This window comes from Galleria mellonella, unplaced genomic scaffold (assembly GCF_026898425.1).
Source record: "Galleria mellonella isolate WM207_F2 unplaced genomic scaffold, CSIRO_AGI_GalMel_v1 utg905, whole genome shotgun sequence".
In the NCBI taxonomy this organism is placed as follows: domain Eukaryota; kingdom Metazoa; phylum Arthropoda; class Insecta; order Lepidoptera; family Pyralidae; genus Galleria; species Galleria mellonella.
The window spans coordinates 158,529-175,213 of NW_026442174.1; the positions used below are offsets into that span (position 1 = coordinate 158,529).

The 16,685-nt window shown below is 35.0% G+C and overlaps 1 protein-coding gene across 1 annotated transcript in view; it reads left to right on the forward strand.

The window, feature by feature from the left end:
- The first annotated feature begins 280 nt into the window (after window positions 1-280).
- LOC116413486 (adipokinetic hormone/corazonin-related peptide receptor variant I-like) overlaps window positions 281-16,685 on the forward strand; it is a 180,320-nt gene continuing 163,915 nt past the window's right edge. Inside the window, exon 1 of the mRNA XM_052902479.1 lies at window positions 281-565. Coding sequence (XP_052758439.1) covers window positions 419-565 — 147 coding nt within the window. The 5' untranslated portion in view covers window positions 281-418. The remainder of the gene's footprint in view (window positions 566-16,685) is intronic.

A 16,685-nucleotide genomic window follows, 5' to 3' on the forward strand; every position in this document is an offset into this window, starting at 1 on the left:
AACGATAAATAACTTTGTAATGCATTTTTGTTGAGATATAATTCTTTATTGTCTATTTATTGTACACAAAAGGCTTTATTTTAGAATAAAAATAAACATAATAAAACGGCGAGCTTATCTCTAAAAGAAATTTTCTCTAGCAAACCCAATATGACATAAACTGACACTTTATTCAGTTACAGACATGTGAAACTATTTAAATATTATTATTAATAATAAATTAATATAATCAATGTGATAATTAATAAAAATGGTGTTGGACGACAATTATAACGATGTACCGCTCGAAGCGAGTACGTCTGAGATAGATAAAATCTTTTGGGATTACTTCGAAGTGACAACTACCACGAATTACAACTTGACCGGCATAACGGAAACGTTGCCGCGCGACCAGAGGGCAGTGTTGGCAACTTATGGTATGCTTTTGGCCATCGGTGGGCTTGGCAACTTGGCTGTGCTGGTGACACTCGCGCGTACTAGACGCAGGAAGTCACGAGTGGATCTTCTGATGACGCATCTGGCGCTAGCTGATGTGTGCGTCACTTGTGGGGTCATTCCATTAGAGGTATGTACAATAAGGATATTTTAAATTGTGTAAAGATTGAAATAAAATTGATTGCTATTTTACTATATGCAATTAATATATTTTAATTTTTATTTATCTATATTTATTTATATTTTAATATATGCGATTTTATTAATGTAATAAATTATTTAGTCGTCTAGTTCCCGGCATAGAATAAGCCACCCCGTTCTTTTCCCGTGAGTGTCGTAAGAGACTAAGGGAGCTTATAGTGGAGAGATGGACAGCGTCCCTATTAAAATATCACCAGGAACTAAACTGCGGTTGCTAACTCGCTTGTCAAGCGTGGCGACTACTAGGAAAAAGCTCCTTTATGGGCGAGGCTATGTTCAGCAGTGGACAGTTAACGGCTGGTATAATAATAATTAAATTAATTGAAATATTTTATAATATTTGTTTATAAAATAAAATTAATATACCTTGTATGATATTTGTTAAATTTAATAATAAATTCAAAGGATGTACTCGTATATTAATATTAATAAATTTAAATTTTGTAGCAATTTAATTTTATTCCCACAAATTTGATATCGTGCCTATGTAAGGTATTAAAATTCTAAAGCGATTAAGGTTGAAATATTTTTTATTTCGATCTTACAGTTTAGGTAACCAAGGACTCAACATAAAAATATATAACTTTAGTTCGTATTGTATTTGTACAGGCATCATGTAAAAACTACTGCACCAAATTAGATGCGGTTTGCACAGTTGTGTTCCTGAAAGTCTTAAAAACTGGTGGTTATTCTATCTTGTTACACTATCGAGAAATGGTAAAAATTATTGGTTTTGTTATTTTTGAAATTCACACGAAGTAGCGGGCAGAAAGAAAGTTATATTTATATTGACTGCTTGGTTACTTAATTTGTAAGGTCGAAATAAAATTTATTTCAACCTCAATCGCTTTAAAATTTTAATACCTTACATGGGCACGATATCTTATTTGTGGGAATAAAATTAAATTGCTACAAAATTTAAATTTATTACTCCTTTTCTTTTATTTATTCTCTTAGTAGTCTCTTACGACATCCATAAGAAAGGAACGGGTGCACCCATTCTATGCCGGAAACACACGGTATATTGATATATAAAATGGTCTTCTTTAAGAATTTTTGTTCCTACTGTAGTATAACTTTTATAATTATATAAATAAATTCCGTAGTTCTTATTCATTATTATTTACTTGATTTAAAAAAGTGTTTTATGTATAGGGATTTAAAAATCGTGATATTTAATCAAAACAACAGATCGCCTGTATGTGTTAGTCATTGATAATATAGATACCGATCCGATATCTATATATTTCGCACCTGTACTGCTCAGTTTGCTCCCACTTATCAGAACATTTCTCTGCTCAATTCTCAGATTGCTCAGCAGTCACATATTGATATATTTAATGACAAAATAGATATATTTTCAAAATGTTGTATAAAATTTGTAAGTTTGTAAAATAAACATATAACTCACTACACGTTTTGTGAGACTGTAAGTGTGGTGAGTAATTTTTAAATAAATAAATGAATAAATATTGAGTTCCTCTGGACCTTGATGGCGGAAAAAAGGTCATTACCCATTTTAATATCGCATATATTAGATATCTATTTTCGAACATGTTAAAAGTCTGTTATCTATATGTACATGTATTTTTTTTATAATAGACTTTTAACATATTCATTATTGGACAAATATATAGATTGTAAAATACATAGATACTGCTGTATACTACCCACCCTTAGTGCGTATTACTGTATTTCCTTCTATATTCAAATGTTTGTCTTCTTTGGGACCACAAATTATTTTCCTTGTCATTAGCGGCAAAACTTAGATCGGGAGATATTTTTTTGTATATTTTTTGTACTCCATCTACAAAGCTTAGAGTTTCGACAGCAAATAGGCATCAGTGTGGAAGAATTTATGTGTCTAGGAATTTGTATTTACGCCGTTTATTGCTATGTGCGGATTCCGGAGCAGCCCCTAAAATAGGTGTCGAAATGGGAAGAGGCAAGGCTATTCACATACGTCATGGCGTTACTATGGCCTTTCCAAGGTCCAGTTACATATTATCTGTCTATACTATAGAAAAAATATTGGTTTATCTTTTTTCATTCATATATAAATACATGTTTTTCTTATGACTTATTTATTTAGTATTGCAGGTGTTCATAGGCTACGGTAACCACTTACCATCAGGTGGGCCGTATACTTGTTTGCCACTTCAGTGGTATAAAAAAAAATGTTATTTTTATTTCATGACTTAGAATAGCAAATAAGCTGGTGAAGAAGTGATGGTGAGTGGTATTTTTTTTTAGTTTATACCACGAAGGTGTTAAACAAGCATACAGCCCGTCTAATGGTAAACGGTCACTGTAGCCTGTAGACGTTTGCAACACTAGGGGTGTCAAGTGCGCGTTGCCGACCTTGGAGAAACCTCAATATAGCCATTTTGTAGAATCCCCTACTGTTGTCTCTAGGGAAAACCTCGGCAGGGAGCTCATTTCACAGCCTCAGCATTTGCGGGAGAAAATTCCTTGTTAATTATTATTCATGTTCATTCAAGAACAACATCCGGGGCTTCACGGAGTTTCTTTTATGATTTGTCATACTTTAGGCTTAAATTCCTTTGAATCTGTGTTTAATTACATAATGTAATTCTTAGTTTATATAGGTCGTTTTAATTGTATATTGTATTTTTTATTTTTGTAATTAACACAATAATGTTCTTATTGTGAGTTCGTTTCTATGTTACCTCTTAGCGCCTTAACCGATCACTATAAAATTTGGTTACACGTAATATATGGAATGGAGAAGTGTTAGGCTACTCTTTATTCTGCTCTGTGAACATATCCAAAGTCGCGAATAAAAGCTAGTGGTTAATAAATATTTTTTTTAATTAAATAAAAAGATAGGGGGGAAAAGGATTGTTAGTAATGGAGATTGAGAATCCTATTGCTAGCAATATACCCAAACAGGTCGACCTCCTCGCGGTTCTCCCTGGAAACTATCATGGTTAATTCCTGATGAATTCATCATGATAGGCTAACTGGCCTGTTTTCATTCTCATCTATCACCCTTCACTGGTGCTCCGCCGGCGTATCCCCTTAGCGCAGGCGGGGTTACCATACCATTTTCATCCATCAAAAAAAAAAAAGATAAATACATTTATGACGTGAATATTAATAAATATGTATTTGTGAAGGGATGGAGAAATTTTGTTATCGAATTATGCTTCTTTTGATTTTGAAAAATTATACAATTATGTGAATATAGTTATGTAATTTTCCATGTTTCTTTTATTTATTTATTTACTTGGCAACGCATGGGGGGTATCATGGGCGAAACAGTATACTCTGTTATGTTCATGGTACTGCTTATGTCTATAGGCGACGGTTACCACTTACCATCAGGTGGGCCGTCAGCTTGTTTGCCATTCTAAGTTGAATAAAAAAATACTTTTTATTGCATCACTTAATAATACAAAGATATATTACAATTATGGAATAGAAAAGGCGGTCTTATCGCTAAAGCAATCTCTTCCAGACAACCTTACATTATTTTCTCAGGTCTCTTGTATAAGTAAAATTAAGAGACGCGTGTTACGGAATACTTGGAAAATCATCGTCTAATTCTGAAATCACGTCGAAAATGCAAATAACAGATTCGTGCAAACGGAGTCGTAAAGACCTAGTTTAAATATATTAACTTAGATAAATGTTATTTCAAGATAAAAATGTAGAGAGAAATTTCTGATTTCACTCATGAGATTATATTATTATCCTCTTAAGTTAAATGTAAATAAATTAAATGGAAATATTTAATTAAATTGTGTATATTAGAATACATATTATATTTTAATTAATAATACTTGAGAATACGAAACTCAGTACGGTATTTTGTATTGCAAATATTAATACTTTACAACTAATAACTATGAATTATTTGTATAAATAATAATAAACTCTTTATTGCGTACACTAGAAATGTATACAAATAGTATTTATACAGAATGTGCATATACAAAAGGCGGCCTTATCGCTAAAAGCAATCTCTTACAGACAACCTACCATAAATAGTAGATAAGTACAGAGAGAAAGGTAGATGGTGCTAGTGAGACACAGTAAATATAAAAAAGTAACCAAACAAAACGCTCAAAAAAAAAAAAAGAAAAAGAGAAAAAAAGTGAGAAAAAGAGCCACAGAAAACGAATGTTGCAAGTAAATTATTGTTAATTAAATTTTAGAAATATCTGTAGCTAACATACATGGTTGAATGATTAAGTAATTGCTTTAACGTGCATAATTTTATATGATCCATCATCAAAACATCAGCCGCTAATTGTCCACTGCTGGACATAGGTCTCTCCCTTGGGAGGTTATGATATTGATAAATGATTAATGATTTTCAATATATCTAACGTTGCATCACGGAGATTGTCACTAATAGGAGAGGAATCGTGGCCCAGTTTGTTATTTTTTTTATGCACCTTAGAATGGCAAACAATCTGACGGTCCACCTAATGGAAAGTGGTAACCGTCGCTTATAGACATGAGGAGTACTATAGAAATAACAGAGTATACTGTTACACCCATGATACCTCACATTCCTTGCCATTCCTGAGGACTCAGGTGTTATTCCTCTGTACCCTGTAAATTCACTGCTATATCCCACCCTTCAAACCGAAACATAGCCATGCAAACACAAATGCTTCACGGTTGAAACACGAATAGGATAGAGGTACCCAAGCAAATGACTTTGGAATGACAAAAGTCTTCCTCTGCTATCATTATGGCTATGAGCCTTCCCCATAGACTACCATGAGGAACTGTCCCAAGTCACCTGTATCCACTGACTCCCTGCAGTGCATTTGAGGTCGTCACTCCATCTAGTGGGGAGCCGGCCTGCGCTTGCCCGTACTAGTTCCAGTTTGCTATGATATGTATAAATTAGTATATAGTATTATATATTCTTATACTTTTAATTAGCAAATGTATTAATAGGATTACACAGATGCGCAGTGATTCGACCTATATAGTAAATCTAGCTAGAGTCTTTGCCAATTAACTGAAAATGTAAGGACCTCGTTATCCCTGCTTAATTATCTCTAAAGTTTGCTTTCATAAAACATATAGCACCAAATATATAGTGCAGTCAGCTAATAATATATACATCAAAGGGAGACTTTGTACAAAAGGCGTTTGCTTGGGCACCTCTGTCCCATTCGTATTTCTAACGTGAAACAGTTCCGAGGTTTTTCCAAGAGACTACAGTATGGGGTTCTTTAAAAGGGGGGTAAAGAGGTTTCTTCAGGGTCGGCAATGCACGCGTAATACCTCTGGTATTGCAGGTGTTCATAGGCTACGGTAACCACTTACCATCAGGTGGGTCGTATGCTTGTTTGCCACCTCAGTGGTATAAAAAAAAAGTTCTGTTCGCATGGCTGTGATCAGCGTTGAAGGGTGGGATATGACAGTGAATTTACAAGGTACAGAGGAATAACACCTGCGTCTTCAGGAATGGCAACGCATGGGGGGTATCATGAGCGAAACAGTATACTCTGTTATGTCCATGGTATTGTTCATGTCTATAGGCGACGGTTACCATTTTCCATCAGGTCGGCCGTTTGTTTGCCGTTCTAAGTTGTATAAAAAATAGATATGTATTATTGTTTTATTATTTCAGCCGTTAACTGTCCACTGCTGGATATAAGCCTTCCCCATAAGGGAAGTATTTGCCAGTAGTTGCTACGCCTAGCAGGCGGGTTGGCAACCGCAGTTAGACTTTTAGAGATGTTTTAAGACGGACGCTGCTGCCCATCCCTCGTTCTCCCTTATTCGCCTCTTCCGTGGCTGTCACGGGAAAAGAAAGGGTGGTCCATTCTATGCCGGGGCACACACGGTGATAACACATAATAATGTTACAGATTTTTTTTAAAATGAAATGGTAACAGGAATTCGTTATTGGTAGGCTTATAGTTACGTGGTGACCTAAACCTATCAGATTTTTTAAAGCTTGCAATTAGCCCCAATTACGACTGTCATTATTTTATTAATTAAGAATTATCTAAGAACTTTGTTGCAACTTTATTTTCCTAAACCAAAGAGACTGAAAAAAAACTTATTATGTTTTCCCTAATTAAGTTTTTTTTTTATACAACTTAAAATGGCAAACAAGCTGACGGCCCACCTGATGGAAAGTGGTAACCGTCGCCTATAGACATGAGCAGTACCCTAGACATAACAGAGTATACTCTTTCGCCCATGATACCCCCCATGCGTTGCCATTCCTCAGGACTCGGGTGTTATTCCTCTGTATCCTGTAAATTCACGCCATATCCCATCCTTCAAACCGAAACACAGCCATGCAAACACAATTGCTTCACGGTAGAAACACGAATGGGACAGAGGTACCTAAGCAATCGACTTTTGTACAAAGTCTCCCTCTGGTAAAAAGTTATATGCCAATATGTACTTAGACGTTTATTTTTTGACCTGATACCCACTGGTTTCCTTCACTCTATATAATGAATACTTAAGTACTATCTTCGTTTATTGGTAACTATTATTTTCTGCTAGTTTAGAAATAGTAAACGTCCGATACTGTGTTCGCTTGTTATTCGTTTCCCTAAGAATAACAAAAGCCCCAATTATGTAGCAAGTTATTATTAGAGTTTATGTGAGTAGCGATAACGCCACATGCGGGTAAAAGATATTTTGCTTGATATATTACTAGCATGTCTTTACCATTAAGATATATGTGTATATATATGATTAAATATGATATAATTAGTTATATATGTTACCAGGGGAGACCAGTTGCACCAGAGGGAGACTTTGTACAAAAGTCGATTGCTTTAGTACCTCTGTCCCATTCGTGTTTCAACCGTGAAGCAGTTGTGTTTGCATGGCTGTGTTTCGGTTTGAAGGGTGGGATATGGCGTGAATTTACTGGGTACAAAGGAATAACACCTGAGTCCTCAGGAATGGCAACGCGTGGGGGCTATCATGGGTGAAACAGTATACTCTGTTATGTCCATGGTACTGCTCATGTCTATAGGCGACGGTTACTATTTTCCATCAGGTGGGCCGTCAGCTTGTTTGCCATTCTAAGTTGTATAAGAAAAAAGTCAAAACTTTTAACCAGTCAAAAGTATTATTGGCTAACAAAACTACTTTTGGCCACAATAGAATATCAGTGTTTTGCTCTTTTTAGGGCAAATCAATGAGCTGAGTTGTGACCATTTTGTGTTACTGTGGCACACGCTTGAAGGGAAAAAATTGTTATTAATATTATGCATTTTGTTTTTTTTTTTATTTTAATTTTTTATACATGTATCTCTTTTTTATCTTTTTTCACTGTGCATTTATGTCTATTGTTGTTTGTGTGCTGTAAGTAATGCAAATACATTATCTATCTATCTTTTAAAAATTTGTCAAAATTACTTTTGACCGTATGCTTTAGTCAATAATACATTTGACTAAAGTGACAGTTAAAAGCACCTAATCTAACTTAACCGCGAATTTGCAGTTAAAAGTACTAATAATCAATAACTTTCAGTTAAAACCACTTTTGACCAACCTGTTCAGTTAAAAGTACTTTTGACTGATTTTGCTAGACAACTGTACTTTTGACTGGTCAAGAGTTTTGACTGCAACATGTATGAACTTAAATTTGTCTAGCTCTTTTTGTTTAAAAATTGCCGTCTTATTGTAAACCGCTCTACTCACTGACATTGATGGTTTTTACAACTTTAGGTGTTGCTGGAAGACAACTCTTTTAGAGTTAAACTCACCTTTTGTACATTCAAATACCTCTGTCATATTTTTATGTATTATTATTATTGTATACAATAAAGTATTTAATAAATAAATATATATTCTTTATTAATTATTTTTTAGTGGAGAAATATCTATATTTCTTAATAAAAATCTTCTAAAAAGAGGTTGTGTGTTTATTTAGTTTTTTTCTTTGCTATATTACTCTATTAAGTTGTGAATTCTGAATCGATTTTCAAAATTCGATTCGTATTCTTTTACTGTGTTGGTTGTTTTTGAAGAACCCCATACTGTAGTGTGTAGGAAAACCCCAGCAGCAACCTTATTTAATGGCCTGAGCGTTTTTTTAATGGATGATAATGAAATGATACCCCGCCTGCGCTATCGGTATACACTGGCGGGGCACCAGTGAGAGATGAAGATGAAGGCAGGTCAATGAGCCCATCGTGATGAATTCAACAATAAATTAGTCATGATAGTTTCCAGGGGGAACCGCGTGGAGGTCAACCTGATAGAGTATATTAATAACAATGCGGATTAACCTCTTCATTACTAACAATCCATTTCCCCCTAGTCTGAGCGTTCGCAGGCGAAAACTACGCTAAAACCGCACTGTACGCGACCATTTAGGTTCTAGCTTGTAAGGATGTATTCCCTGTGGATGGCGAGTACAATGATAAATGGTGGATGTGGGCATCATTTCGAACAATTCCTCAGAATACAATCCGTTATACAAGTGGTACAACCCACAAAGGGAAGCAAAGTCTTGCCTTAGATTGAAGGGCTCGATACTGCCTGTGAGCTTGGGATTGTCGCCAATACTCAATATACACTTTGTCCAGTTACATGTAATTTTTTTTTCTTGAAAAAAAAATTATATAATATTCGCAGATACACGATTCAGTATTACAAATTAAAAGGTTTTTAATGGAATATTCCAAGAAAGGTCCCGTCGCCCTTTTCAATTGGAACGGCTATTTTTATATGCGGTGCAAAATGTAGGTACGTGTCACATACATTGCTGCACTTGCGTCATCTATCTCCATTAATGTCTGTGGACGTATCATTGACAAAAATGTATACAAACCTGAACTTTATTACTGTGTATTTAGGTTGAAAATTAAGCTTCTATCTATTAGAGTAACAAGGAAATATAACTTCCTTGTTTTTTTCGGAAAGTTACATCGGTCTCTGGGTATTATTGCCTCACGTCGTTTCCTTTTCTTGCAATATTTACATATTTTATTCGTTATATTGGACTCTTTTATTTGGACGGCTGGCATTAACGCCCAATCTTATAAATATTGGGATTTAATTATTATTTTATTTATTATATTTTATTGATATTAATTGCCGTAGGTTTAATATAATACATTCAGTAATCTGTAATATTTACAGTGTGGTGCCGACATAGAATACGCCACCCCTTCTTTTCCTGTGGGTGTCGTAAGAGGCGACTAAGGGAGGCAGCGTCCTTTTTAAAACACCTTAAAAGCTTAACTTGCGTGAATAATAAGTAATAACTATAATAACTAAGCGTGAATTTACTGGGTACAGAGGAATGACACCTGAGTCCTGGGGGGAAAGGGATTGTTAGTAATGGAGACTGAGAATCTCATTGCTAGCAATATACCCAACCAGGTCGACCTCCTTGCGGTTCTCCCTGGAAACTATCATGGTTAATTCCTGATGAATTCATCATGATGGGCTAACTGGCCTGTTTTCATTCTCATCTATCACCCTTCACTGGTGCACCATGGACATAACAGAGTATACTGTTTCGCCCATGATACCCCCCATGCGTTGCCATTCCTGAGGACTCAGGTGTTATTCCTCTGTACCCTGTAAATTCACGCAATATCCCACCCTTCCAACCTGATTTGTAGGCTACATTTTTTTTTTTGAAGCTACAGTTTAACTGGCACGTCAATAAATAGTCAAAGCTTCTGTACAGACTTTCCTAAATACAAGAATTACAAGCAAAGTATTTTTACTGCCATATCCCAACCTTCAAATCGATATTTACAACAAACACGCTTAAAGGCGAACCCTATCGATAAAAGCAAACAGATTTTTCAAAATCTGTCCCAAATTAGAAAGATATCGTGTAATATACACATAAAAACACTGTCAAATTGAGTCCCTCTTTATTTATTAGGGTCGCTTAAAAACCGCTGTTTTTTTTTTCACCTTCTTTACTATTAAAGGGTCCCGTGAATGACCTAAATTTTATTCAATTTCGCCTTAGAATGTCTAGATTTATTGACGTCTAGAAAAACAGACTCTTAAGAAAAAATTTCGCTCCTTTTCCATACGCATAAAAAAAAGAAAGCGGTTCGTTCGAATAAATGGAATGTGAACGGTGTAGTTTTGTTCGGAAAGATCTCGAATGTCTACGAGTATATTAGATTTTTATTTTTCGAATGAAATTTAAGGTGGAAGACTCATTCTGAGCAGTATCGACATTTTTGTTACAGATTTAGTACTGGTTTCTTAGATTTAGGAGCAAAAGAAAAAAAAAATTGCGACATATTTTTGACGCGTCGGCACATTAAAGTTTATTGAGTCATTAGACAGCACTCTATTTAACAAGAAAACCGTCTAAGCCGAAGTGTAACTTATTTGCCGAATATTTTATTTGATTCGTGTCAAAATGTTAACTTGAATGTTTTTATACATCTGGGAATACGTAATGGCGCGGCACACTTGATTGAAAATAGTAACAATCACAAAAAAAAAAAAAAATATATATATATATATATATATATATATATATATATATATATATATATATATATATATATATATATATATTATACAAGGTTATTCAAGAAATAGACAATTATTTTGCACTTAAAAGGTGACTGCTGAGTTTTTACGAATTACTTTCGTAACTCGACAGAAAATAACGATTAAATTATTTAAAAAAAAAAAAAAAAACACCATTTAAAAGGATCGTAAAAAAGACGGTTTCTATTCTATTGTCCTGTTTATCTTGATACATTTGTATGAGCTTTTTGTACATATAGGCTTTCTTGTTTTCAGAAATCCACTAGTCATGGTCAATTCAAAGGGATAATTCTGTTTACAATCCATGGGGTTTACTCCTGTGGGGAAGAGCCTATCCTTATGATATTACAAATGTGGAAGCGAGTTTGTTTGTTTGTTTATTTATTATCTCTTACCTCCTTATTGGCATAACCAATTATTATGAAATTTGATTTGCTCGTGCAATATAGGATACAGAACAATACAGACTACTTGTTATCGAAGACAAATAACTTGTTCCGGTCACACAAACGAAGTTATAGGTAAAAACTAATATTAATTGAAATTATATTTTTTTTTTATTTATACAACTTCGAATGGCAAACATGCTGACGGTCCACCTGATGGAAAGTAACCGTAGGTAACCATCGCCTATAGACATGAGCAGTATCATGGACATAACAGAGTATACTGTTTCGCCCATGATACCCCCCATGCGTTGCCATTCCTGAGGACTCAGGTGTTATTCCTCTGTACCCAGTAATTTCACGCCATATCCCACCCTTCAAACCGAAACACAGCCATGCAAACACAATTGCTTCACGGTTGAAACACGAATGGGACAGAGGTACCCAAGCAATCGACTTTTGTACAATGTCTCCCTCTGGTAAATTGAAGGTTTTTCGAAATAAATACAGATATTTAATTAGTATGCGTGATATTCCTATACTCCTTTTCTGTAGGTTTTTTTTTAAAACACAAAAGGCAAACGAGCATGCGGCTCACCTGATGGTAAGTGACTACCGCCGCACATGATTACCCACAACACTAGCAGCATTGCAGGTGTGCTGCCGACCTTTTAAAAAGGAATATGCTCTTTTCTTGAAGGTTATGTTGTCGTATCGGTTCGGAAATATGCAAATGTCGTAAAAGGTGACAACGAGGGATGGGCAGTAACGTCCCTCTCAAAACATCACCAATGCCTAATTGCGGTTGGCAACTCGCCCATGCGTAGATGCCATAAGAAGGGTTTTGCATATAGTTGCCAAGCGTGGCACTATAGGCAAAACCCTTCTTATGGGGGAGGCCTATGTTCAGCAATGGACAGTTAATGGATGATGATGATGATCGATGTAGCAGGTGAAACTAGTAATAATTAAAATAATAGACTGATTTTTTTTCGGAATAAATACAGATATCCAATTGGCATGGGTGATATCAAAATGTGGTAACTTTTTTAACATAAATGTCTAGAGAAACATAATATATAAATATCGAAGCCATATTGATATTGATTCATGCATTTTCATCATCATCATATCAGCTTGTCCACTGCTGAACATAAGCCTCCCCTTGGGGGGTTTCGCCACTAGTTGCCATGCTTGACAGGCGGATTGGCAACCGCAGTTGTGCTTTAGAGATGTTTTAAGAGGGACGCTACTGCCCATCCCTCGCCCTCTCTTAGTCGACTCTTATGACACCCACGGGAAAGGAAGGGGTTGCCTATTCTATGCCGGGACCACTCAGCATTATTATTCAGTCTAAAATCGAGCGTATTTGTAATGTGTTCAGGTTTGAAATGGTTGTATTTATCTTCAAATTTGCAAATGAGGTTTGCCGTTCAATTTATTCGTCTAAATGGTAAACAGCTGTCTACTTGTGGCTCGACTCTTGTTGTCAACTCGATTCTGATTCAATTTCACATAATGGAAATCTATCGATTTATATACGAATAAATTGAAACATTTATAATCCGTGTTTAACATTTCGTTTAAAAAATATGTTTATTTACAACATCGCGTTAGAAACCTCTAAAATTATCAGTGTTTCTCTACTATATTATGCATGAATTATACATATAAACCTTCCTATTGAATCATTCTTTTTATTAAAAGAAAAATCTAATCAAAATCCGTTGCGTAGTTTTAAAGATACGAGTAAAAGCATACATAAGGACAGACAAATAGCGGGACGACTTCGTTTTATACTATGCAGTGAAGCAATATATCTTTTGCTCTGTAAATAAAAAATAACAGTATTTTACGATATTAGGTGTTATTTTGCGCAAGCCCATATCACTGATAAGTTTATTTTTTTTATTTACATTTTATTTCTGCATTTATAAAAATAATAAATACATTAAATATTAATGAGAAGTGATACAAATGGCGGCTTTATCGCTAAGCAATCTCTTCCAGATAACCTTTGGTTGGAGAAAATTTCATCATTCCATTTAATTTGATTTGATTCATAAATAAATAATAATCTTTATTTACTACTCACAAGGAATATTTTACATTGTATGACTATTTAGTATTTTAACTTAAAATTATTATCCTTGTGAGAGTCTGGAGTCTGAACTAGGTCGAAACCTGTACTACAGATCTGCAGGCTCTCTCCGGAGCTTTACAATATATTACTGAACATCTACATTATTATATCAATACGAGTATTGTGAGGTAAGTATTCTTGGTATTTCTTATATATTAAAGACGAATGTAAGAAGAATGTGTATTGAGTGAAATGTTTGTATGTGTGTGTGTGTGTGTGTGTGTGCGTGCGTGCGCGTGTGTGTACGTGCGTTCGCGTGCGCGTGCGCGTGCACGTGCGCGTGTGCGTGTGTGTGTGTGTGTGTGTGTGTGTATGTGTATGTGTGATGAAATGATGAAACTCTGAGGTAACAAATATATAAAATACAATCGAATTGATTACCACGTCATTTTTTGAAGTTGATATATGGAAAATTCGTAAGTAACAAATTGAGAAATCTCATATTTTATTATTCATTCAATAAATATTTTTCATTTAAATGAAAACTCACTAAATAAACTCCTTACATTTTTAATACATTTGAAACATTATTTAAAATAACTATCAAAATGTTTCCAAATAATGGAACGAAGGCAAGGACAAAAGCAATAACGCTGAACCAAAATATCCATTAAAGGGTTTTACATAAATCAATTGGAAATTTTATGGACGGTTTGAATATTTTATATTCAATATTCTTATATATATTATACTAGTATCACGTACCTACTGTATCTCTTTACATACGCAATAACCATTTACGCAAGATTTGTAGAAAATTTTACTATCTATCCAAGAAATATTTCCTGTTCACTACTTCCAATGCCACTGTGTTAGGTTAACTGGAAGAAATCTCTTTTAGAGATATGTACGCCTTTGCTAACATTGTTATTAACTTATTGTTGTTACTATATGTTTTAGTGCAATAAAGAATATATAATATTTATAGCGGTGAACTAGCAATAGAGTTAAGCTGAAATCAGACGTTTCATCTATTGAGATATATATTAAAATCGTCTGTTGATTGACTGACTCAACGCACCGTCGAAAGTGTAGAAAGCTGAAATTTCGTAGGTTCCAATGGTTTATTTTATAAGGTAATTATTCACTAAGAAAGAATTTTTGTTATTTTAGCTTTGAGAGAAACACGATTTTCTCTTTAAAGCAAAATTTAGTTTTAAATCACTATGTAGTATAAAACAAAGTCGCTGTCGCTGTCTGTCCGTCCCTATGTATATGCTTAAATCTTTAAAACTACGCAATGGATTTTGAAGCGGTTTTTTTAATAGATACAGCGATTCAAGAGGAAGGTTTATATGTATAATACATGCATAATATTGTAGAGGAACACTGATAATTTTAAAGGTTTTTAATGTGATGTAAGGGAGACTTTGTACAAAAGTCGATTGTTTAGGTACCTCTGTCCCATTCGTGTTTCAACCGTGAAGCAGTTGTGTTTGCATGGCTGTGTTTCGGTTTGCAGGGTGGGATATGGCGTGAATTTACAGGGTACAGAGGAATGACACCTGAGTCCTCAGGAATAGCAACGCATGGGGGGTATCATGGGCGAAACAGTATACTCTGTTATGTCCATGGTACTGCTCATGTCTATAGGCGACGGTTACCTCTTTCCATCAGGTGGCCCGTCAGCTTGTTTGCCATTCTAAGTCGTATATAAAAAAAATTGGCTGATTAAGTTTTACAATAAATATTTTACGTTGGTGCAAACATAATCCGTTAGTTAATTTTCAACGTGACTCTAGTGTTGTAACAATAAAACATGAATCGTAAAAGCATTCAAAATATTTATTCAATTTGCAATATTAATTTTTTTAACAATTGAAACATATTTTATGCTACATCACGTTTGATTTTATAGTCCACTTGTTGGATATTCTACGCATTGATGTGATTAATTTTATTTATTCCTGCCTAAAAACAAAAAGAAATCAATTGTGTTACAAAACGCGTGTTAACCCTTTGTCAAGCGTTCCAATTCGAACTGACCTCTTTTTCTTGCTTTGCATTCATCAATCTATTCATACAAGTTCGCCGGTAACCTTTATTTCGGTCCTTTTTCTGAACGTCACCTATTCGGTCGACATACGTCCACCTCGCACGACCTCTATCAATTTTTTTGTGTCAAACACGAATGATTGAAGATTTTTAATAACTCTACTACCTATTTCTCGCTTTATTTACGTGAATCCTATATAACATAAAGTATCCTATGTATTAATATATCTTATGTATTATATAAAAAATCTATAATCTAAATCTCTCTCTCTCTTCAGTCGTACACTTTTGGCAGAGTGGTCGTGGTTTTCACAATGACGGTGGATCATCGGTGAGGCTCTCCTTCGCGATTGAGGTCCTCGCAATATGTCTCCATCTACTTCTATTCGCCGCCGAGCGAGAGCATTCCACAATAGATTTCTGTGTGGCCGTTTTGATGAGGTCAGTCCATCGCGTTGGCGATCTACCCCGAGAACGTTTGCCTTGTACCGCTCCTTGGACAATTAAACGTTCCATACAATCTTCATTCCGGATGATATGGCCGAAGTATTTGAGAATTCGTATACGAACAGTTGACGACAATCTCTCTCTGATTTTCAGTTCGTTCAGAATGGAAACGTTAGTTCGAAAGGCAGTCCAAGGTATTTGCAGCAGGCGTCGCCAGCACCACATCTCTAGAGCATCAATTTTTCGACGTTCTTGTTGCCTGATCGTCCAAGTTTCTGCACTATACAGAAAAATTGGAAAAACCAAACTCCTCATTATATGCATTTTGGTGTTCTTTGTAATATTGCGGTATTTTGTAATATATAATCTAAATCTACATACTACATAAAGCCTAACTGCGGTTGCCAACCCGCCAAATCTGTGTGCCAATTTTATTCGAACTCATTCGGTCATTAAGCATCGTTTAAGTAACAAATACCTTTATTGCGGGGGGAAAGGGATTGTTAGCAATAGAGTTTGAAAGCCTCTTTACTAGCAATATGCTCTATTAGGTCGACCTCCACGTGGTTCCCCCT